Below are 25,230 nucleotides of genomic sequence, written 5' to 3' on the forward strand. Positions count from 1 at the left end.
CAGCTGTTTTTTGGCCTCAAATAACGGCCATTCTAAAAGACGGGCATCAAATGGCCAAAAGAAGACGTTGTGGGAACATATCCTTAAGCCGTCTACTGGATCTTTAACTTGTTATCAATAATCTGTTATATAAATGAGTAGTGGCCTATTGTTAATGTATGGTAAATGGGAATGCTACTTCTCCTGACAATTAAACAATCATAATCAATTTTAAAGGGGTATTCCCATCTTAGCTTGTTACCTTCTATATATAGGATAGGGAATAACAAGCTGATTGCTGGGGGTCTAACCAGTGGGGCCCCCACCAATCCAAAATTGGTGCGCAATAGTTCCCACAATAAATTGATTAATGTACCTGTATGACCAGCATGTGTGTCCTCCATTCACTCTCTATGGTGTCCCCGAATTAATGACACCCAGACTCTGTGAGTTTTTCATTTATTTTGGGTTGATTGCATTCTCATTCTGAGACCCCAATTGTTCAGTTTGTTATTTCATATCCTATGGAGAGCTAAGATAGGAATACCCCTTGGGATATTTTTTCAGCATTCAAATTTCTACTAATCAATAAGTGATCTCAAACCTTATATTTAAAGGGGTTATCCAGTGCTACAAAAACATGGCCACTTTCAACACGACTCTTGTCTCCAGTTCAGGTGCGGTTTGCAATTAAGCTCCATTCACTTCAATGAAACTGAGCAGCAAAACCCCGCCCAAGCTGGAGAGAAGAGTGGGGCTGTCTATGGAAGAAAGTGGCCATGTTTCAGTAGCGCTGGATAACCCCTTTAAGGAGCTTTTTGGGCATTTAATATTAATGTCCTATCCACAGGACAGGCCATTATTGTCTGATCGGTATGGTGCAGACGCCCAGCAGCCCCGTCGATCAGCTGTTAGGTAGAACTACAGCACACACAATAAGCAGCTTGAAGCATTGACTCTGTTCATTGTGTAGCAGTGATGCCAGGTTACTGCAGCACAGCTGCCATTCACTTCAGTGGAATCTGTGCTACAGTAACCCAGCGCCAACATTACACAATATACGGAGCCATCTGCTTCCAACTACTTATTGAGTATAGAGTCCTGGCTGATCGGTGGGGGTGCTAGGTGTCTGCACTCAGCCAATCAGACATTAATGGTCACCAATAGTTAATGCCCAGTAACCCCCTTTGACATTATAAAATGGTTATAATACTGTATCATATGGTGCCATACTGTAATACCTGTAGGTCAGTTTCACATGTACCGTATTGCAGTGGATTTCACGCTGTGAGTTCTGCAGCAAAATCCATTCATTTCGTTGTGAGAATGTAAAGCCTCTCCCCACTTAACCCACCGCTGCCAGGCTAATAAGTTACCTGCCCGCACTCCTGCTTGCTTCTCAGTCTACAGGCTCCATGACACTCGGCTCAGCCAATCTTTGGCTGTGACGGGTCAGCACACTGAGTGACTAAGTTGGACGCCAGGGAGGCGGGAGGCTGAGAAGCAAGCGGGAGCGCGGATAGGTAACTTAGCCTGGCAGCGGTGGGTTAAGTGGGGAGGGGCTTTACATTCTACTAGCTAAATGTAAAATCAGTGAAATCCGCTGCGATTCGGTACATGTGAAGATACCCTATTACTATACTCTGCCACTAATTGTACATACAGTAAACACAAAGCTATCTTCCCACAAATTCTTTTAGAATCCATGAGAAAAAAAAGGTTGTGTCACAGCTTCTAGACTAGATTAGATTAGGATGCTCAGTAGGTCCATACTACAATAATTTGTTTTTTTATGTTAGTTTTGATCACTGGATACTCCAGAGACTAGACTTTTTTCTCTAAAACTACTATTAGGCTATGTTTGCACAACATTTATTTTGCTTAAATCACGGCTATTGTTGCAAAGATACAAAACATACGTTGTATTGGAATGAATGAAATCCTGGCCGGAGCATATACACTTAGTATCCCCCTGACGGAATTCCATGCGGCCGCACGAAAAAACGACTTGTCAGTTTTTTTGGGGCCGCTATTTATTGAATCGTGGCCGCAGAGAATGTGTCAGTTCACACAATGGAGCGTGCGGCCTGAGCCGCATGCTCCATTGTGTGAACTGACACATTCTCTGCGGTGTGTAGCAGTGAATTGGGATGCGGGCGCACAAGGGTGAGCCTGCATTTGAATTTACCAGAAATGAAGACCATCCTCTGCGCGGTACTGCAGTACCGACCGGGATGATCTTCAGTAACACCGGCCGTTCTGTGACCCGGCCAGGTTACAGAACAGCCGGTGTTATACGTAGTGTTAACCCGGTCTAACTTTAAATTATAACTTTATTAAAAAAAATGTTTTTATATATATTTTATACTAAAAATCTAGCTAAAAATAAAACTTTTGGAATTTGCTAAATAATTAGTAATGATGACATGATTCCGTATTATCTATTGCAGGATAACAAATGTCTTCCCAAAATTCAGTGTTGCTCTTCAGATTTCATTGATAGAACCTTATGCAACCATCATGAACTGTGTGAAAAATACAGCCAACAACCTTACCGATCAGCAAGCGGGTATAGTGAATGTGACTTTGTAACCAGCCTTTCAATGTCTTCAGCCATTCATTGCATGAACTTTAAATGGTCTTGGCACTAAAGTATAATGAATAGCTCCAATAGCCAAGACAGGAAACTACTAATTAAGCCGGATTCTATAATGCAATATAGATTTTTCTGCAATTAATGCACTTACCAAGGGTTTGAGAATCTGCACTAAAGAACTGATTTCAGTATGGATTTTCTTCTTGTAAAGTCTCTTATTAATCATCTTATCTTCTTTAGGGCACCTTGACGTGGCAATTCAGGATTTGTTTACTCAAAACTATGAATTAGCGAATGGATCCATGGTTTCCCAGATACTCAATCAAAAGGCAAGTTGTCTAAGCCAATGTCATATATATATATATATATATATACTGTATATATATATATATATATATATATATATATATGTATATATATATACATATATGTGTGTCTCGCAATCTCATCCATAATGTGCTGTGAGGAGCCCATGAAGTAAAATGGGGGCCACTAGAGATGAGCGAACCTCGAGCATGCTCGAGTCCATCCGAACCCGAACTTTCGGCATTTGATTAGCGGTGGCTGCTGAAGTTGGATAAAGCCCTAAGGCTATGTGGAAAACATGGATATAGTCATTGGCTGTATCCATGTTTTCCAGACAACCTTACAGCTTTATCCAAGTTCAGCAGCCCCCGCTAATCAAATTCCGATCGTTCGGGTTCGGATGGTCTCGAACCCGAACCCGGTTCGCTCATCTCTAGTGGCCACCTTCAAAGATCGATCCTAAAGATGGAGTGCTATTGTTCGGCATTTGAATATCAGTGGCTGAAGAAGTTGGATGCAGCTATAGGCTATGTTCACACTTTGTTTTTCTTTTTCCAGTAAAGAACGGACGCCGATTGCAATGGAATCAGTGTCCGTTCTTTACTGCAGGGGTGGCATTGCATTGAAATCAATGCAATGCTGCCTGCTGTGTTCACACAGTGTTATGTTAAAGAGATCTAAAGAACGAGTGTTAACCTAATATACCTTCCTATTACAATAGCTGCCTATTATATAATAGCTGTTCACACAATGTAAAGTGCGGCAGCGGCCGCACATTACATTGACGTGAATGGCTAATTGATTTGCGAGCACACCCCACGGTGCCTACAAGTGAATGTTAAAATATGAACGTTTCTGCAGCTAATACAGAGGTATTGGCTGCAGGAATGTCCTAAATGCAGCCTGGCCGCCGACAGCTTAGCAACGTTCATTGGTATGCAACGGATGCTGTTAAACCAAGTATGAACATAGCCATAGGCTGTATCCATATTTTACTGTACTCCCTAGGTTTGCATCCACCGGTATTCAAGCATGTTTAAGGTGCACTCATCTCAAATTTGAAGGTCTCCAAAGTTCCATTTGCCACTTAGAAGACACCAGTGTTCCGTGGCACGCGGTAGGCTGGGGCCTTGTTAGAGGTTGTGCATTGGGGGCCAAAAGCTTCAAGTTATGCTCCTGCGACTATGTAACAGGCACCAATGCACAGGACCCCAACGGTTAGAAACCGACCCATTACCCAGATGGGAAACAGAAAAAATTATTATGAGACTCATAGCCCAGAGAAATGGCACTTTGGACGTTGGCATGTGATGGTATTACTTTTAATGGCAGGAAATCCCTTAGTGTAATTTTTTAAAGGCTGTACTGTTATCTTTATTTGCTCTCATTAATATTTACTATCTGCTCGTGTAGATACAATATATTAAATCTAAGCATAATAATTTTGCTTTCCTACAGATATATCAGCTGCAGAACCTCACTTCTATAATCTGCGGACTGGCTGGCTCTAATGTTTCAGCGTCACCCTGCAATGCGTCATGCCAGTACCTCACAGTGCTGCAAGATGCGGTCAGTGTCGCATCTGCAGGAATTCAAGTCATCCAGGCAGCTCAAAGCTTTAATGTAACAACCCTTATATCACTACTGGATAGCGTGTACATGGGTATAGAGAGTGACCTCAACAAATTGATGAGTTCTATGTAAGTGAAAGTATTGCTCACTTAATTTTTCATTGTATTAAAGAGGTTTCACTGTACTTGCATTGCTTCAGATCATAGTTGCTACGAGAGAGCAAACTGTTGGAGGATGGAGTTATACAGTTATATAAATTCACTGAGCCTAAAGAGGTTGTCCAGGAAAAATTCACTTTTCCCCTATCAACAGAATAGCGGAGAATTAGGAGGCCGTCAGGGGTCCAATCTCTGTACCCCCCGCTGATCTCCGTATCAGGCCCCGCCAGCTCTGTTATGAATAGAGCTGCGGGTCTGGCATGCAACCCGCGGCTCTACTCATTCTTATGGAGCCAACGGAAAGAGCCAAGTGTTTTTCCGTTGCTCCATAGGAATGAATAGAGCCGCAGGTCCTACTTTTCCCCTTTCCTGTGTGATGATGTCTCAGGTCATGTGATGTGCTGCTTAAGTGAAGAACAAGAGCATTTTTAGGCATCAAGTAAATTACAAATTTGCTGGGGGGGGGAATTAAAAAAAAAATAATAATGTAAACAACCCCTGAAGTTTTCTTCAACTTCACTAGTTAATATACACTAATGTAAAAGAGAAAAATATGAGCAATAAAACATAATTTTAAAAAATCCCCCCATCTTACCCCCAATTAATAAAATGTCATTTTAATTTCCCATACAAAATGAATTTTGCGTGAAAAATAAATAAATAAATAAAAAGCATACATGTTTGGTTCCGTAACAACCCAAGCTATAAAACTATACTATACTATTTTTACTGCGGCATAGCAAAAGTTTAAAAGGACAAAAAAAAGAAAAGAAAAAAAATGAAAAAAGTAAGAAAATTGTTTGGTCTCTAAGGCCCATAATAGGCTGTTCACTAAGGGGTTTAATGAACATCACTATCACTATCAGACACCCTCTGTGATGAAAAGAGGTTCTAAATGTCAGTATTGGATTGTGGCATCTGAGAACTTTTTCTAAAACCTCCCACTTAATTTATAGTGTTTTTGGATCCAAACCCAAACACATTTAGAAAAAGTCCCAAACATAGTCATTTGCTGGCTATGTTCGGACCATTGACGTCAATGGGGGCTGTGCCTGTTTTTGCATGTATATGTCAGCATCCTATTTTGGCATTTTGCTGATTTATATATGCTTTGGGTGGTACATTTGTAATGTGAACCTTCCCTTAAAAGCAAAGAATGACCTTAAACGGAACCTGTCACCCCCCGTGCCGGGGTGACAGGCTCCCGACCCCCCGTTAGAGCCCCCTATACTTACCTCATCCCGCCGGGTCCCGCTTCTGGATTCGGTCGGGTCCCGGAGATCTCAGCCGCTGCAGCCTGGCGCGCGCTGACAGATGAGTCCAACGCTCATAGAGAATGACGGAGCGCTGGACTCTCCTGTCATTCTCTATGGGTGTTGGACTCATCTCTCAGCGCGCGCGCCGGGCTGCAGCGGCTGAGATCTCCGGGACCCGACCGAATCCAGAAGCGGGACCCGGCGGGATGAGGTAAGTATAGGGGTCTCTAACGGGGGGTCGGGAGCCTGTCACCCCGGTACGGGGGGTGACAGGTTCCCTTTAAGAATGAGCAAATGCTCACTTATCAGCTGATCACACAGAGTGTGCCGGCCTATAAATCATTGTTTCCTCCTGTTTACACAGGAAAATGTGCTGCCGACAATGATGGAGGTGAATGGTCATGTGAATGATCCAGCAGTGATTTGTTGGGCCGTTCAATGGCAATTATAATTATTGACCCCTAAATGGTCCTTTTTAATGAATGTACCTCGACTTTTACATAGCGGATCGGCACTCATATCGGGCCGTCTGTCTGTGTAAAAGGACCCTTAGGCTCCATTAGTAAATACAGACAAAGCAGCATTAAACCATAGGGAGCAGTAGGTAGAATAACAGCAATAAGACGTTGTGAAGCTATAAGATGTGTGAAGCCATCGTTCTTAACATACCCAAGTATGACAAATAAGTGAAGACCTTCTGAGTCCTGTTTTGTGTGTATGGTGATGGCATTTTAAGAGCATTCTGTGATTCGGATTTACAATAGTTTCTGGACGTTTCTGTGATTCATTGAACAATTATCTCTTCCAGTTTTCCAGTAAGCGACTTATCAAACATCACCTCATTTCTAAGCAGCTTCGCCAATATAACTACTGGAGGAAGCGCAAATGTTGCTCAAGGTACATTGCTAATGAATAGAATCATATGATTTCACAAGAGGCGACCGGCAAGTGATCTGAACACCCAAACATTAAAGGGGGACATTTACTATTAACCCTTTCAGGACCGGTCCAGATAGTGCCTTGAGGACTAGAGCCCATTTTTTAAATCTGACCAGTCTCACTTTATGTGGTTATACCTCTGTGATATTATAACTTATCCTAGCAATTCTAAGATTGTTTTCTCGAAACATATTGTACTTTAGGTTAGTGGTAAAATTTGGCCGCTATCTGTACAATATTGGTGTGAAAAATGCCCACATTTCATGAAAAAAATTACAAAATTAGTTATTTTCTGTTTTTTTTTTTTGCATCCTGCGGTCACCGTGCAGGTTTAGTTATGTCATAATTTTATTGCCAGCATCATTATGCACGCGGCAATACTGAATATGTATACTTTTTATTTCTTTTTTACATTTATTATTGCATTGGGGGCTATGGGGATTTTATGTGTTGTGTACTTTATTTATTTTTTATTTGCGCCTTTCTATCCACAGTTACCAGGCCGGGGCTGAAGCACTGGAGGCGCCCCCAGTGGGAGGAAACACCCGCCCCTCTATGACGCGGCTCTATTGATTGTAATGGAGCCGCATCATAGAGGGGAGGGAATTCCTGATGGTACATCCTCTTTAAGCATCAGTCTTTTAAGCTTAGCAGAAAAAAGTAGCAGTTAAAAAACAAATCAAAAACGCAACTACCTCACATGCTTTGTAGATATTTCTGGGCAGTTCTTGTCTGTGCATGCCACACAAAGCAGCCAAATAGTAAAACATGTACTAATACTAACTTTTATTTTATCACAGCAACTATAGGAAGCATATTCCACAATAGAAGCCAAGTCGAAAAGGAGCTAAGAGATATAGTAAAACTGAGTCAAGCGAGTATTACTGCAGTGATGAATGTGCAGATCCCAAGTAACAAAACTGATGTGAGTGTTTTTTTTACCTTTTTTTGTAAATATATAATGAGCCAATAAATAACTCATAAAAAAAGGATATAGTTGATTGATCCTAATAGACCCCACCATTCAGTAAAATGGGGGTCCCTTGTAAGCATGATAAATTGTGTTCTGTTTTCCTATGAAGTAGTTCTTTGTAGATCTTACTTTTTTCACTGTCCTTTTTCTATTTTAGCTGGTCTGTAGGCTTTAGACATATAACTTTATATCTAATTTCCTCTCTATACAGATTAGCAGTTGGTTTGTCACTCTGTACAACTGTAGAACAAACCTGTCCCTGGTGGCTCAACCACTGCAAGTATACTGTAATCTGTCATCAGTCCGAGGATACCAAATGGCTGTTATATTTCTCAAGAATGTAGATATTCTTCAACTGTCATACAGGGTAAGTGGCATGCAATATGAATAATGATACAGTATGGATTTCTGGGTTACTGTGGGTTCTTTGTATGGAGTTCTATTAAAGCATATCCCTCATTTAATCCTGATGGTAGGATCCCATCTCTAAATCCCAGCGGCTCAGGGGAGAAAAGCAGAGCTAGTTTGTTGGTCAGCAGTACTGACCCCTGGACCTCCTGTCCCTTCCCTGGCAAACCACAGGACAGCACATACTCCTGTCTACTAAGCCATGACATAGTGCTGAAAAGGAAGTGGTTACATCACAACCCACAAACACAGCCGTGCTCTGGGCAATTAGCTATTGCTGCTGATGGTGACAAGCTAAAGGGAGGAAAAAGCAGATTACATTCAGGAGAAAGCACTGTGTACATAGTAAAAGCATAAATACTAACATAAGCGTCAACTACTCAGAACTTTATGAGTGATCAGAAATGAAAGGGAAGCCATGTTTTACCTTTCAAGCCTAAAATAGACCTGTGAAGGTTAGTGATATGCCCATGCCCACAGTCCCCTGCATAGCACTAGTTTAGCATTTCCCCTACTTTCTGTGATCTATTGTGGTCTATCTGTCACTAGAGACAGAATTCCCCTGACAACAAGCAGTCAAGAGCTGTTTGGTGTTTGACTGCTGCAGTTCCTGCTTCTCAGTAGGTTAATTTTGCCCAATTATAACAGCTGGGCTAAGTGATCCAGCTGGTATTATCAGGGTACAGATGCATACTTAGAACCAAGGACTACACCAAACACTATTATCCACCTCAGCTTCTGAGGAATGAGATTTACAGTGTATATACTGGAGGAACCTATCGGGCGCATATATCGTTTCTCTGTTCTGTTTCTTTTCTATTAATATATGGTGATGTGTGTGTCACTCATACATATACTGTAAAATGTAACTGCATGAAATCTGCCACCCAGGCTGTTCACCTACTACCAGTTACTGATAATTAGATTATAGTGATTATTATTACCTGACTGCATAGTTATGCATATGAGATACCGGCCATAGCTGCCCATGTGATGCTGTGCTGAGGCATCATGGGACTGATAGTATAGCACAGGGCCGTTTCTAGCACCGTGCAGGCCGGGCCACTGCACGGGGCGCTGACAGCTAGGGGGCGCCCTCCCCCTCCTCACTCAGCAGCAGTTACATTCTGCATAGGGCATCAGGCCCGGACTTCAGAGCGCCCCCACACACAGCACCTGGCTCCTGGGGGCTCCTTTGTGGCCTGTGACTAAAGGGAAGAGGATAGAGGAGGCAGCAGGGACTCCTCCACGTTCCTCCCTGCGGCTCTACAGAGCATGCAGCACAGGCAGCAGCTCCTGTGTGACAGCGTCTCCTCCCCCGACCCGGCCTGGACACAGATGAAGAGAAGCTTCCTGTAAGTGCTGCTGCTGTCTGGAAGGAGGGGGGGTCACTGTGGGGGATCAGCAGTACAGTGGTGGGGTGTATGTGATTGGGGGGGGGGGGGAGCAGGGTGATGGGCAGCTTCATACCCCACAGTCTCTACTTTATCTATCTTCCTTCTAACTTCCTTTCCCCTTAGCTGACAAGGCTCTGCAGCTTCAGTCAGGAGGTGGGGGAGGGTTATTAGCATAGGACCTCTGCCTGGTGATTTAACCCTTCCTAGACTGCACCCTGCTACAAAAAGTTACTCCACTATATTTGGGTGTAAAGAGTCCACTGTGCAAAGGTATGTGTGATGAGCTATGGTATGTATAGTGTGATGTGTATGTGTGATGAGCTATGGTATGTATAGTGTGCTGTGTATGTGTGATGAGCTATGGTATGTATAGTGTGCTGTGTATGTGTGATGAGCTATGGTATGTATAGTGTGCTGTGTATGTGTTATGATCTGTTATGTATAATGTGCTGTGTATGTGTGATGATCTATGTTATGTATAATGTGCTGTGTATGTGTTATGATCTGTTATGTATAGTGTGCTGTGTATGTGTGATATCCTATGTTATGTATAGTGTGCTGTGTATGCTGTATGTATGTGTGATATCCTATGTTATGTATAGTGTGCTGTGTATCTTCTATGTATGTGTGATATCCTATGTTATGTATAGTGTGCTGTGTATGTTCTATGTATGTGTGATATCCTATGTTATGTATAGTGTGCTGTGTATGTTCTATGTATGTGTGCTATCCTATGGTATGTATAGTGTGCTGTGTATGTTCTATATATGTGTGATATCCTGTGGTATGTATAGTGTGCTGTGTATGCTGTATGTATGTGTGATATCCTATGTTATGTATAGTGTGCTGCTATGCTCTATATACTGCCTCCCAGAGGGTCACACAATAATATATACCGCCTCACAGAGGGTCACACAATATTATATACCGCCTCACAGAGGGTCATACAGTAATATATACCGCCTCCCAGAGGGTCATACAGTAATATATACCGCCTCACAAAGGGTCACACAGTAATATATACCGCCTCCCAGAGGGTCACAGAATAATATATACCGCCTCACAAAGGGTCACACAGTAATATATACCGCCTCCCAGAGGGTCATATAGTAATATATACCGCCTCACAGAGGGTCACACAGTAATATATACCGCCTCACAGAGGGTCATACAGTAATATATACCGCCTCACAGAGGGTCACACAGTAATATATACCGCCTCCCAGAGGGTCATACAGTAATATATACCGCCTCCCAGAGGGTCACACTGTAATATATACCGCCTCACAGAGGGTCATACAGTAATATATACCACCTCATAGAGGGTCATACAGTAATATATACCACCTCACAGAGGGTCACACAGTAATATATACCGCCTCACAAAGGGTCACACAGTAATATATACCGCCTCCCAGAGGGTCACACAATAATATATACCGCCTCACAAAGGGTCACACAGTAATATATACCGCCTCCCATAGGGTCACACAATAATATATACCGCCTCACAGAGGGTCACACAATAATATATACCGCCTCACAGAGGGTCACACAATAATATATACCGCCTCACAGAGGGTCACACAATAATATATACCGCCTCCCAGAGGGTCACACAATAATATATACCGCCTCACAGAGGGTCACACAATAATATATACTGCCTCCCAGAGGGTCACACAGTAATATATACCACCTCACAGATGGTCACACAATAGTATATACCGCCTCACAGAGGGTCACACAGTAATATATACCGCCTCACAGAGGGTCACACAGTAATATATACCGCCTCCCAGAGGGTCATATAGTAATATATACCGCCTCACAGAGGGTCACACAATAATATATACCGCCTCACAGAGGGTCACACAATAATATATACCGCCTCACAGAGGGTCACACAATAATATATACTGCCTCCCAGAGGGTCACACAGTAATATATACCACCTCACAGATGGTCACACAATAGTATATACCGCCTCCCAGAGGGTCACACAATAATATATACCGCCTCACAAAGGGTCACACAGTAATATATACCGCCTCCCATAGGGTCACACAATAATATATACCGCCTCACAGAGGGTCACACAATAATATATACCGCCTCACAGAGGGTCACACAATAATATATACCGCCTCACAGAGGGTCACACAATAATATATACCGCCTCCCAGAGGGTCACACAATAATATATACCGCCTCACAGAGGGTCACACAATAATATATACTGCCTCCCAGAGGGTCACACAGTAATATATACCACCTCACAGATGGTCACACAATAGTATATACCGCCTCACAGAGGGTCACACAATAATATATACCACCTCACAGAGGGTCACACAGTAATATATACCGCCTCCCAGAGGGTCATATAGTAATATATACCGCCTCACAGAGGGTCACACAATAGTATATACCGCCTCATAGAGGGTCACACAACAGTATATACAGCCTCACAGAGGGTCACACAACAGTATATACCACCTCACAGAGGGTCACACAACAGTATATACCGCCTCACAGAGGGTCACACAATAATATATACCGCCTCACAGAGGGTCACACAATAGTATATACCGCCTCACAGAGGGTCACACAACAGTATATACAGCCTCACAGAGGGTCACACAATAATATACAAGATATACCCAGGGGGGGGCACTATATTTCAGAGTCGCCCTGTTGCCAAATTGGCCTAGAAACTGCCCTGGTATAGCACAGAGGAAGAAAAATCTAAAATTCAAGATGGCATCTGATGAAAAATAATGTGAAGGGGAGTTATATGGTAAAATGTTGTGTTTTTTCCACAGATCTTAACTGATGTGTCTTTTCTTCTTACAGTTACTGGTTCCCTCAACATGGCAAACAACCATTGAGATTATCATTGCTGCATTGAATGCTTTGATACAGCAAATAGATGAACTCTTCAAAGACTTCCCTTCTTTAGATGATCTGCAGAGTCAACTAGACTTCATAAAAACAATCATTGGTGGAGAGACCAGATCAACCAGGCGCAGAAGAAGTGTGGTACGTTTCGCATAAACCCTCCCAAAGTCATCGGGAGGGTTTGGCAGCTGGGTTTTTCCATATGTCCGGAAAAATTGTGGATTCTTGTCTAAATATGGTTTCAAATGATTGGCATACACATTCACTACAGAGATTTCTTAGTTATGTATGGATCTGCAACCAAGGCTATGTGTGAAGTGGCTACGGTTTTTGTATATAAGTTGTCGGTGTATCTGTGTAATAATACAATGAGTGTTATTATATGCTTGCCTCTTTTTAGGATGCAGAAGAATCCCCAAGTACTCGAGCTTCCACTCCCTCATTTACTGACGTCGCCAGATATCTTTGTAATGGGAACTACAGTGCACTTTACCTACTTTACCCCACTTTAGTACAATCTAAAGATGCAAGAGCTCAAACACTTGAGCAGATATATGGCATACCTACTGACAGTAAGTCCCGAGACTTCAGGATCAGCTGCATGAGTTCATGCCTTTACCCTTATTACAATTCATTTATGATAACTTCTATTTTTCAGGCACTTTCTGCTCAAGTTTATTCACAAATCTTGTTAAGACAACCAGTGGATCCACCTACTGGATGCTGCTGAAGCCGGTGTTATATGGAAAAATTCTTTACACACCGCACACAGCTGAAACTGAGAAGATTATGAATACGGTACAAAACCACCCAACTTTAGTGTTGTATCTCCTACAAACATATAGACACATATATGGGGAAGCATGCCAATGGTGTGTAGGGTGCAAACATGGAAACTGCTTTTAAGGATCTTTTGCAGTCAAGGCAGGCAGAGGGATTGTTGCAGACAAAGCAGAATATATAATAGACCCTTTGCAGCATATCCTATCTAACACTAGGGAAAGGAAACTCTCTCTAATCCTCACATTTCTGAATAGGACCCGAGATTACAGCCAAGTAATGACAGGTTGTGTTTTTATGGCTCTTCAGTATATCTAATAATGTGAGGACATGGTGTGGGATTGAAACATACACCTTACAATTTTATATCATACAATAACATTTTATATACTTCCATTGTGACAGATAGGAAGTGTGATGTGATGAGAATTAACCCTTTCCCTTCTCCTTACAATGTCATTTCTTATTGTTTGGACAGACTAACAGCAAGCTACTTGAAGTGCAAGGTTACAAGAATCTGGTCAGTAGTTTATCCACCCAACTTCAGACACTTGTGAATAACTGGAGCACTATATCAACAGCTATGGTGCTTATGGACAATGTGCAGGTAGGTACTTCTTTAGTGTGGTACTAACTTTACAGAAATCATTACATGACCCAGTGGCGTAGCTACCATAAAGGCAGACCATGCCACTATAGGGCCTGTGCACTGTTCATGATGAACGTGTATTTCTGCAGGAGACTGTCTCCATAGAATTACTATAGAATCCATCTCCGGCAGTGAGACAAGGAGAACAGCAAACTGGAAAGAAGCTTACTTAGTCATGTGCTTCTTCTGGCTGTTTCTAGAAATCAGAGTTGGTCTGAACACCTAGACACTAACCAATGATGTGACAAAAGTTTCTTTTATTTTGAGAGACACTGATACTTAACTTGACAGAAGCACCCAGCACCCAGTAGACTCCTAATTATACTGCAGTCTATTGTGTTCCTGGCACAGTGGATAACATTTTACTGGTTACAGTGGTTGGATCCACAGTTATCTGACATTGATGGTACTGCATATGCACACAAGATGTATTTAAGTTAAAAAATTTATTATTTGCTAGATATTATGTTCACAATATTAACATTTGCACTCTCAGAGCATCCTGAACAACACTATTGTGGCTGGATTTATGCAGGATTTCCTACAGTTTAACACCACTGAAATGATTGAAAAATTAACTACAGCCGGTAAGTGACTGTGTATCCACTCCAATTTGTGTCCTGTGAAAACACATGGCAGCTAGTTTAGATCCAAAGAAGATTCAACCCAAAACTAACAAGTTAACTGGAAAAAGACCAGCAATGTACATAAGTGCAATGCCATGTTTATGCACTAGAAGGCGCTGTTTACCACAAAAAGTGCCACAGTGTCACTATGCAGTATTTTTATACAGACCTTTATATCACTAAGATGTAATATTTAATGCAATATCTTTCTAAATACCATATTGTGCCACAAAATCTCATTTGATAGCAAGCTTACGATTATAGAACTTTCAAGGGATTTAGGATAATTTATTTTATTGATTTTTATAGCACCAACACATTCTGTCATTACTTCTTCTTCTTGAGGCTTATAAGCTAAATGCCAAATAAACCATGTTGTTGGGGTAGGTGGATATTTAAGAAATCCCTTACTCTCCATACAGATGCTAGTCCTGGTCGGATTTAAACCCCAGACAAAAGCATGACCACCATGTTACCCATTTAAAGGTTTAATCAGCACAGAGATGCTCATACAAAGCCGTGATATTTTCAGCAATGTAAAGTGATTGCATCATTATTATCAGTTGTATTGTCTAGTGTTCAGCTTTGCCGCCAATTTGGTTCCATTTGCCGATGCAGCAGGATCCATACAGTGTGCAACATGGTCATTCTCAACTCACATGACCACTGTCACAGCCCAAATCACCATGTAGTCCTGACCTCAGCCAGTGGGGTTATAACTCAGCATATGTATTAAGTCAGATGTGCCTGAAAAACGTATTCAAAGGTGCTGTAGTTCATAGATTATATAGCAAAAGAGTCACCATACTAGTCACTGGTCCAGATGCCATCTCTTCTATAATTCTATATTTCATTTGTATTCCTATAGGGAATTACATCCAGTTTTTGAATGACAATAAAGCTTACATTAGACCAAGTCAAATCCTGATGCAAATCCTGGACAGTCTCCTCTCCTGCGTGTCATATAACCGTATCCAACCTTTTGACAGTGTTAGTGCCATGATTGCCCAGGCACAGAAGCTGGAGAAGACAAATGATCTCTTCGCAGGTGAATTTTGCACCAACTTTAGGCTAATTTATACTTCTTTTTTTTTTTTTCAATTCTGTTTAAAAATCACAATTTAGTGTACCGGCCTGATGATTTTCACTCCTGATGAGTGCGTGCCCACATCTCAATTTGCCACTGCACACAATGGAGCGTGCGGCCACAGCCGCAAGTTCCGTTGTGTGCACTGACATGTTTTCTGCAGCTGCTATTCAATAAATAGCGGCCACAGAAAACTTATAGGTCAGTTTTTTTGTGGTGCCACTAGGGATCCCGGATGGACTGTACACTATGGGGGACATGTATCAACGGGCGTACACTTTTTTTTTTGTCGGAAAGTGCCGATTTGCGCATGATTTTATTCGCAAATGGCCGTTTTGCGAATAAAATATTCGCAAATCGCCACTTTCCGCTGCGTACGCCGGGGGGGGGGGGGGGGTGCGGGGAGGGGGCGGGACAGGGGGCGTAGGTTTTCGGCTGTGCGCACTGACCTGCACAGGATTTATGTAGAGGCAGTCCACCTCTACATAAATCTCCGTGGCGCCGGAGATGTGGGGACATTTATAAGTCCGGCGTAAAAAACGTCGGACTTCATAAATGTCCCCCTATGTGTATACACTCCGTACAGGATTCCATAGATAGCAGCACTACTTAAGTTCTGTAGTAATCACGACCGTTGTTGCAAATCTGCAACAACGGCCATGATTATTACGGAACTTACGTAGTGTGAACTTAGCGTAAACCTGTATAATCCCTTTAAGCCACACACCATTAACAGAGGTCATGGATTTTTAATTGAACTCTGTCTTAAAATTATCAAATACTAATACTGAAATTGTTGCCAGGCAAATTTCACCAAAATTCTGGCATATTTGCATTTGTCTGCATTTGTCATATGTATAGCGCCACAAGCCCTTTAATGAATCATATTGGTACTGTATATTGTTGTAACCTAACCTTATTCTTGGAGTTGTTTCTTCACTGTAATTGTAATTTCTTTTTCCGCACAGCGGTTACTTTCCAGCTCCCCTCCGGTACCAGTAGGGAGCAGCGTTCCGTTTCTGGCCTCCCTATGCGGATATCATATAGTATCTCCATGCGCTCACTGCTGTCAGAGGACACTGGCTCCATCAGGGCTTCCTACTGGACTCCTGGGCCACATAACACTGTGAACAAATACAGCCGAGGGTTTGTGTACTTGCAGGAAAATATTGATAGAGCTATCATCGAGCTGCAGACAAACACAACGACGGATAATGTTGGTGTACAATACCAGCCCATGCCTTACCCCTGCTACAAAAAGAACAGGTATTCAGCTATACACTATACCACTATAATTGTAAAGCCATGACTTCATAATGAATAAGCAGAAATTAACTTCTCCCCCGTTCTTGTTTCCGCAGCTTTCTCTATAGCATGTCCTTCACACTTCCCATTGCCTTGATGATTACTTGGGTTCTTTTCATCGCAGCCTTTGTAAAGAAGCTTGTCCATGAGAAGGAGCTTAGGTTACATGAGGTATGACATGTCATCTTTTACTGCAGTATGACTTTTTCTATGACATAACAAGACGTGAATTGTAGAAATTGGAATTGGACTACAGGAATTGGGTTGGCCCAATATTTTAGAACTCTTACTTACCTGTACAGAAACATATTTCAGGGTACATAGATGCCAATATAAGAGAAGCGTCCAGTTACGATTTCATATGATCCCATATTGAAACTACACTTGTGTTATACATCAACTGGAACAACACATATCACAGCATACCCCACTGGATCCATTCATTTCAATAGACCAAACTTAATCTAAGGCTATGTTCACATCTAAACTATGTTCTCTATTAGGCTGGGGTTACAATGCAATTCCCAGTCTGCAACCAGGAATTACTGTGTTGCACTGTTTGTCACACTGCCTGGTCACCTGACCCCCTTGACTCATGCAAGTTAATGGGGGTGCGATGCAACCCATAGGGGCAGCAACTTCGACAAATCAGTAAAAAAATGGATTTGGTGGTCTTCTCAAATAGGTGTTTTTTTTGGAGATATGTATATAACTAGTTAGAAGCAAAGAGTATATAACCCTTGGGTGACATAGAAGAAGTACTTTGTCCAACATCTCAGATCTGATTATAATTGAGTTTTGTTTCTCCTTTTTGCAGTATATGAAGATGATGGGAATCAACTCCTGCAGCCACTTTTTTGCTTGGTTCATTGAATGTGCCTGTTTCCTTATTATCACCATTGCCATCCTTGTCATCATTCTTAAGTTTGGAAAAGTTCTGCCACAAAGCAATGCCTTCATTATGTTCCTTTTCTTCCTGGATTACAGCCTGACAGTCATAGCCATGAGTTACCTTATCAGCGTCTTCTTTAACAACACCAATGTGGCCGCCCTTAGTGGCAGTCTCATCTACATCATCACTTTCTTCCCCTTTATTGTTGTGGTTTCTAAGGAGAGTGGTATGTCGTTTGCTGGAAAAACCTTATTGGTGAGTTTTAACTCTGTTCAGTGTTCAATGGTTTGTAGGCTTAGTTCACACCATTATTGATGTACATTTGATGTGTACTTAAGCTGGACCTTTAACTCATTTATATGCAACTTTATGCCATATAGTTCCAATTGGCTGCCATGGACTCTAATTGTAAGCACACTGTGCGGTATCTATCTTATGCAAGATTGTATTCCAAAGCATAGTTGCCTAACTTTATCAGTACAGTTCTAAAAAGGTATGGAACCCAGACACATGCCAAAGGCCCATTGGCTTCACAACAGTGGAAGTTAATCACACTCTGTCATGATTTGACTATATTGTGTTTGTCTATATGTGAACACCAATGTATTGATATTCTAATAGCATGTCCTGATATTGTACTGATTGGAATTCATGAGAAATTGGAGTCCTTAACTAAAAGAAATGTAAGGATGTACACATCTCTATCTGAAGTATACATTACAAAATTTGTCTATGCACTGATCGTAACACTAAGGGGGACATTTACAAAGGCTGCATCACTGGTGTATGCCAGGGAGAAGGCACAGATTTGTCCCTTCTCCCTGGTGTATGGCGGCTATATCCTCAATCATCCGATGACAAGTGTGTGTGTGGGAGGGGGGGGGGCACGGCAGGGGGGAGGCATGACCTCCTCTCGTGCCTGATATATCATTATTTACGCCTGGCATAAATCAGGTGTAGATTTGTTGTACCAAGTGAAGACCTGGACCAATTTACTAAGAGGCGTGGGGAAAAGGGGACAGGGCCTAATTTAAGACTGGCATAAATGTTCCCCTAAATGTGGTATGAACTGAGCCTAAGCATCATAATAAAATATACACAATCGCCATGAAATTTCAGCCTTTCATTTCTTGTCTTTATTTTAATAATTTTTAGAGTCTTTTCTCTCCGACGGCTTTGAGCTATGCCACACAGTACATCATTCGCTATGAGGAACAAGATGAAGGTGAGACTCTCATTTATTCATTAAATATTAGTACACAAACATAACATTTCAATGATAAATCTCTACAATCTTCATAGTAACCATACAAACTGTATATAAAATATAACTATGGGAAAAATCAATCAGATGTTGATGTTTATCCAGAAAATTTAAATAATAGCCAATGGCTCGTAAGTCAAGTGTGTAGCAAAAGTGATTAATCTGGCTTGGAAGCTTATCTGCTGGAAGACACAATTTGCTGAGAAAACAAATAGAGTTAAATATATATATATATATACATATATATATAAATATACACACACATTTTTTTTTCTGTTGAATTTTATTGCAGACAGAATAGACCATGGGGAGATGGAATGAAACATTCACACTCGTTTCAATTAATTTAAAGTATACATATAACTTTAAACACAATTCTAAAGAAATAATCTGCAGAAATAATTAATCTCCGGGGATTCTAAAGTGTCGAGACACTATGACAAAAACACTTCTATAGCGTAGACAAGTAAGCATAGGCTTCTATGCTAAATAAAATATATTGGCAGAGGATTTTTGAGGTGTTATGTTTTGATAGATTGTGGTTTACTGTTATCTGCCCATAACAAAATTGTTGTTTATACGGTAATTGCATAGTGCTTGTACTGCAAGATTAATCCTTTGTTTGTCATTGCAGGGATTCAGTGGAATAACATGTATACTTCCCCTGTGATCAATGACACATTTTGTTTTGGCTGGTTGTGCTGGATCATGGTGATAGATGCTCTGATTTATTTTATTGTTGGCTGGTACATAAGGATAGTGTTCCCTGGTAAGAACTGAAGAGTGAATAAGGATTTTCTGATTAGATGTCTGACATTGTTTCATTAAGTCATCTTTATATGCTTCTTGAAGGAAAATACGGCATCGGATCACCCTGGTATTTTCCGGTTCTGCCGTCTTTCTGGATGGAGTGTTGTGGATTACAGAACCTATGCTCTCGTAAACCAAAAGGATTGATTATTTCTAATCTTATTGCTCATGGCATGCCAGACAAAAAAGGTAACTAGGAAAGTAATTCATAGATCTCTAGAGGGCGGCTTTGTTAAATGTTGAGAGTTTATTGCTTACCTATGAGCTGTAAACCTTGACATTCATACGCTCATAGTTTATTGTTCAGTGTCCGGAAGAGGTCAAGACTTTGGTCCTATAAACTGTTCCATCGGGTTTCAATTTCTCCTATCTTCTGTTTATGGAACATTTCATTTAACGTGTTGTTTTCTTAAAGGGATCCCGCCACACTGAAAATGCAGTCAAATCTAAAGGTAGCACGTTGAAGAGCAGGAATAGTAAGATAAAGTAGTAGCAAGATTGATATATAGTTATGTCATATACCCCTGTAAATCTCTGCTTATTTCAGGCTAAGGGCCCTATTACACAGGACGATTATCGTGCAAATAATCGCTATATGCTTCAAATTTAAACGAATATTGCAGGCAAAGATCGGAAAATCGTTCGTATATCGTTGATTGTTGATTTAGATCTGAACCTAAAATTATTGCTAATCGTTTGCTAAATGTTAGTTGTAATTCCACATTCGTTCGCTCAAGTTCCGCATTTGTTCACTAATTTCCGCATTTGTTCACTAATCATTCAGTGTAATTGCCCATTGCTTTGCTGGGATCAGAAGGAATAAACGATCATAGTCACGATCGCAATAACGATTGTAGTAACGATCATAACTAACGACCATCGCTCTGTGTAATATGGTGAACGATTTCAGGTTAAACATTTGCGATCATTTATCATTAGTCAGTAATCGTTAAAAATCGCTCCGTGTAATAGGACCCTAAGAAATCAGTGGTCCTGCTCAGTGATTGACAGTCAGCTGTGTGTAAGTGTGCATATACAGGGAACTGTCAATCACAGAGTAGGACCACCCACTTTGCTCATTCTGGTTGTTAGGTGTGTGGTCTTATTCAGTGATTGATAGCTGTATCTACATGTACTCTTAGATACACAGCTGTCAGCATCTGAGTAGGACCACCCACATGACTACTTAGCGTTAAATGAGCAGATATTTACATTTATAATTAGCCATCCTGGAATCTTTCCCATAAAACTATATTATATCAATCTGTTCAGTCCCACTTGCTTCATAACATAATGGCATATTGGACTGCATTTTCAAGGTGACCCTTAAACAGGTTGTGCAGAATTAGGGCAACATTGTTCAAAAAAAGGACCATACCTGTCCATGGATTAGCTATGATTCTTCAGCTGTAATACCACACACAACCTGTGGATGGGTGTGACAAACTCTGTTTATATTTCCCTGTACAAGGTAAATAAGTTAAATTCATCCAAACATTTTATAGCAGTACTTTAAAACATAATTTATTGTGAATTGCACTTGGGAGAAGGAATCCTCTATCCAAATATATTAGCAGTTATGTGTTAACAAAGACTTCTGAAGAGAGGGATTTAGAGGCAGCAATCCCACTATATAGAGCTTTAGTGAGACAACATCTAGAATACTGTGTCAAGTACTGAAGACCTTACCTAAAAAAAAGATATTCAGCAAATAGAATGGGTCCAGAGACAGGCTACAAAAATGGTGGACGGTCTGAAGCATAACATCTATACAGAAAGACTTAAGCATCTAAATCTGTATAGTCTGGAGAAAAGAAAGAAATGGGGGTGGGGCAGGCATAATCAAAAGAATCACATTTGGTAAAGGGCTAAAAACTGGATACAAGAACACAAGAGGTTATTTGGGTGAAAGATCTAAAGAAACATGGGAAATCTTGACTTTACTGAAAAAGTAGTAGATGCTTAAAAAACTTCCAGCAGATGTGGTAGGTAAATCTACAGTAAGTGAATAATAATAATTTTAACCTTCCTGGTATAAACATATATCTATCCTAAGATAATAAGAAAGGAAAAAAAATAGAAATAAATAATAAAAGGGCAGACTAGATGAATCAGGTGGTCTTTTTCTGTCTACAACCTTCTATGTTTCTATATATCTATAGATATTTCTATGAATTCCTATAATTCAGCTGTTACCATAGATCAAATATTGGAAAACCTAGCCAATACATGAGATGTACTTACAGTCATATGACCTTTTCTGCAGGAGATGACCTCTATCCATATAATGAACAGGAACCTACAGATCTAAGTGTCGGAGTGTCTCTTCATGGCCTAACCAAAATCTACCAGTCCAAAGCAGCTGTGGAAAATCTAAACTTAAACTTCTATGAAGGTCACATTACAGCGCTGTTGGGCCATAATGGAGCTGGAAAAACAACCACACTGTAAGAACAATTTTTAGCGTATCATAAGCAATACATATACAATTATTTTTTTTTTTTTTTAAATGCCATCAAGTTTGACCTCTGGTTATCGACCTCTGCCCGAAGCGGCTGTCAGTAAGGGTCCATTTATACAGAAAGATTATCTGACAGATTATCTGCCAAAGATTTGAAGCCAAAGCCAGAAATGCATTTTAAAAGAGGAGAAATCTCAGGCTTTCCTTTATGACATGTTTCCTGTTTATAATCTGTTTCGGGCTTTGGCTTCAAATCTTTCTGTGTAAACACACCCTTAGAAGGCAGCAGCAATTTTCTTCATTATTACTATGCTGTAAATTCACTCATCTCTAGTCAGGATCTACTTAATTCATATTTTTTTTTCTATTTTTCAGTTCTATGTTAACAGGACTTTTCAGTGCCTCATCAGGAACCATATATGTCTATGGCAATGATATAAGAACACATCTTGACCAGGCCAGAAAGAGTATGGGAGTTTGCATGCAGTACGATGTCCTATTTGACCATCTCACCACCAAAGAACATTTGCTGCTATATGGCTCTATTAAAGCCCCACAATGGAACAAGAGGCAGCTGCATGAAGAAGTCAAGAGGTATATTTATTATGTTAAGTTAGGCCCAAAACAAGGTCTACTGAATCCTGCTCAATACTAGTTGATAACTTCCAGGCCATTATATTCAATGGGCATTCTGCCAGTGTGCTAAGATGTATACTTGATATAATTTGAGCAGAACAGAGACAAACATTGCTTTAGAACAGCAGTAAGGACACTGCCCAAATTGGACAGCTCAAAAAGTCTCAGACAGAGGTGGCAGCAGAAAGCACAGTGTCAGACTGGAAAGAAAACACCATTTCCTGCAGGACATACAGCAGCTGATAAGTATGGGAAGATTGGAGATTTTTAAATAGAAGTAAATTACAAATCCATATAACTTTTTGAAACCAGTTGATTTGAAAGAAGATTTTCACTAGAGTACCTCTTTAAGGCCACTTTTACATGGCAAAAACAACACTTTTTAGCATCTGTATTTCAACACCAGGCAACAAGACGTAAAACTCTATAGTGATCTAAGTCTGGTTAGGATATTTTAGTTTTAGGATATGCTCCTACAACTAAGCTGCTGGATGATCTTAGGCTTTGTTTTCACACAATTTTTTCAGACTTTTTTTTATTCCTTTGGTCTGTTTTTTTCACCCACTTGTACATATTGCCTCTTGGTGTTCCTACAGGGCCCCATTTCCCTTGTAAATGAACATAGATCGGTGGTTGTTTAAAGAAACTCTGTCAGTAGGTTCATAGTGTTCTATCTAAGGGTAGCATAAATTAGTGACAGAGAAGCTGAACAGAATGATATATCACTTACGTTGTTCTGTGCATAACATGGATTATAAGTAGTCCTTTCCAGTATGTGCATAAGCTCAGTAGTCCAGGATATTCATGAGAAGTAGAAAACTCAGCCCACCAGCTGCGGATTGGCAGTTACCTATCCATGCTGTGTATAGTCAGTCAACTGCCAATCAGCAGCTGGAGAGCAGGTGGAGTGGACATACAATAATCCCATTCGCCTGCATATTAAGAGAACTGATGAACAAAAGGATATAAGTAACACACGATCTGTTCAGTATTTCTCTCGGTAGTTTATGATGCCCTCATTTAAGGCATTATAAACCTAGTGACAGGTACCCTTTAAGGATCCTATTACAATGTGTTTGGGGTGGGGTGGGGGGTTACAGTTGTATTGGGTTGTATTAGTCTCTGCTTCAACCACACACCTTTTATTACATGAGTCAGTCTGTGGCTGGTAAACATGGATTTTTTTTAGCAAGGCAAAACAAAGCAATTAGCCGCAGAAAGAGATGTTTGTCGGCTGATCGCTGGCCTTATTACGTAGGCCCCATTATTGATAAATAATTATAAGTATATTGTAAACTATCAATACATTGACAACCTTCATTTGCAGTCACGGCAGCCCATCAGCGGCACGTCCTGCTGGAGATAATTCACGTTCTTTTTTTTCCCTTAATAAGTATCTGGAAGCTCTTTACTGTTTTCCTCCCTTCAGTCTCATGTGGAAGTTACAGACAGAGGTACTGATTTATCGCAGTTAAATATCTGCAGCTCAGAACTTTCTGATCAATGGTCCAGAAAAATGATAGGAGATGGCGAAAAGATGCCTCATTGCGTTTTTTTTTCTACTGGATGATCCTATATTGATTGCAGAATGTTGTGGAGCACTTTGGAATGCTGTATACACATAAAACACAATATAAATGCAAATTCCCATTAAGAGCTCCATCCTAGTGCACTTGGAATAGTTTCAATGTAATGCATCCTTACCATAGCTGAATATGTTTACTAGGCAGATTGCTTGAGATGGGTGTATGTTGTGTATTTATGTGCATGTCATCCAGATGGTAGCAGGGCTGGCTTTATCATTAAATGGCTTGGAATCTTCTTTGTTTATTTTTCTAACTTAATTCTGTTAGAGGGAATCCATCACCATGAAAATGCTACCTAAGCTATCAGCATCATGCTATAGAGCAGAGGGAGCTGAGCAGATTGATATATATCTTTATGGGAAAAGATTTAGTATAACTTGTAATTTATTGATTGAACTCTGTGATGTTTCTATGCTAAAGAGTCCAGTCCATAGAGTGACTCCGCCCACTGGACTCCTTAGCACAGATGAGTAGGGATTTTAATCAACATTTTACAAGTTATACTGAACATTTTCTCACAAAGATATATATCAATCTGCTCAGTTTTTCCTGCTCTATAATATGGTACTGATAGATTAGTTAGCATTGTCTTGGGTTCCCTTTAAGCAATTCAGTAAGTAGAAGTACAGTCCTAGGTAAAACCACACAT

General features: G+C 40.7%; 2 protein-coding genes across 3 annotated transcripts in view; both read left to right on the top strand.

Annotated features, from left to right (window-relative positions):
* LOC138801767 (uncharacterized) overlaps positions 1-3,847 on the top strand; it is a 61,573-nt gene extending 57,726 nt beyond the window's left edge. Inside the window, exons 15-17 of the mRNA XM_069984862.1 lie at positions 2,430-2,548; positions 2,816-2,904; positions 3,743-3,847. Of these exons, the coding sequence (XP_069840963.1) occupies positions 2,430-2,548; positions 2,816-2,904; positions 3,743-3,847 (313 nt within the window). The remainder of the gene's footprint in view (positions 1-2,429; positions 2,549-2,815; positions 2,905-3,742) is intronic.
* A 503-nt stretch (positions 3,848-4,350) lies between these two features.
* Positions 4,351-25,230, top strand: part of ABCA12 (ATP binding cassette subfamily A member 12) — a 76,039-nt gene continuing 55,159 nt past the window's right edge. The window contains exons 1-18 of one of the 2 annotated variants that reach the window (XM_069983202.1): positions 4,351-4,581; positions 6,676-6,764; positions 7,607-7,731; positions 7,991-8,146; positions 12,441-12,626; positions 12,886-13,057; positions 13,144-13,283; positions 13,744-13,872; positions 14,411-14,501; positions 15,409-15,588; positions 16,596-16,893; positions 16,989-17,103; positions 17,750-18,079; positions 18,980-19,049; positions 19,723-19,857; positions 19,941-20,087; positions 22,165-22,345; positions 22,735-22,953. In XM_069983202.1, coding sequence (XP_069839303.1) covers positions 4,541-4,581; positions 6,676-6,764; positions 7,607-7,731; positions 7,991-8,146; positions 12,441-12,626; positions 12,886-13,057; positions 13,144-13,283; positions 13,744-13,872; positions 14,411-14,501; positions 15,409-15,588; positions 16,596-16,893; positions 16,989-17,103; positions 17,750-18,079; positions 18,980-19,049; positions 19,723-19,857; positions 19,941-20,087; positions 22,165-22,345; positions 22,735-22,953 — 2,804 coding nt within the window. In that variant the 5' untranslated portion in view covers positions 4,351-4,540. The remainder of the gene's footprint in view (positions 4,582-6,675; positions 6,765-7,606; positions 7,732-7,990; positions 8,147-12,440; positions 12,627-12,885; positions 13,058-13,143; positions 13,284-13,743; positions 13,873-14,410; positions 14,502-15,408; positions 15,589-16,595; positions 16,894-16,988; positions 17,104-17,749; positions 18,080-18,979; positions 19,050-19,722; positions 19,858-19,940; positions 20,088-22,164; positions 22,346-22,734; positions 22,954-25,230) is intronic. The other variant, XM_069983203.1, reaches the window with a different exon arrangement.

The sequence above is a fragment of the Dendropsophus ebraccatus genome, chromosome 9 (genome assembly GCF_027789765.1).
Source record: "Dendropsophus ebraccatus isolate aDenEbr1 chromosome 9, aDenEbr1.pat, whole genome shotgun sequence".
In the NCBI taxonomy this organism is placed as follows: Eukaryota; Metazoa; Chordata; class Amphibia; order Anura; family Hylidae; genus Dendropsophus; species Dendropsophus ebraccatus.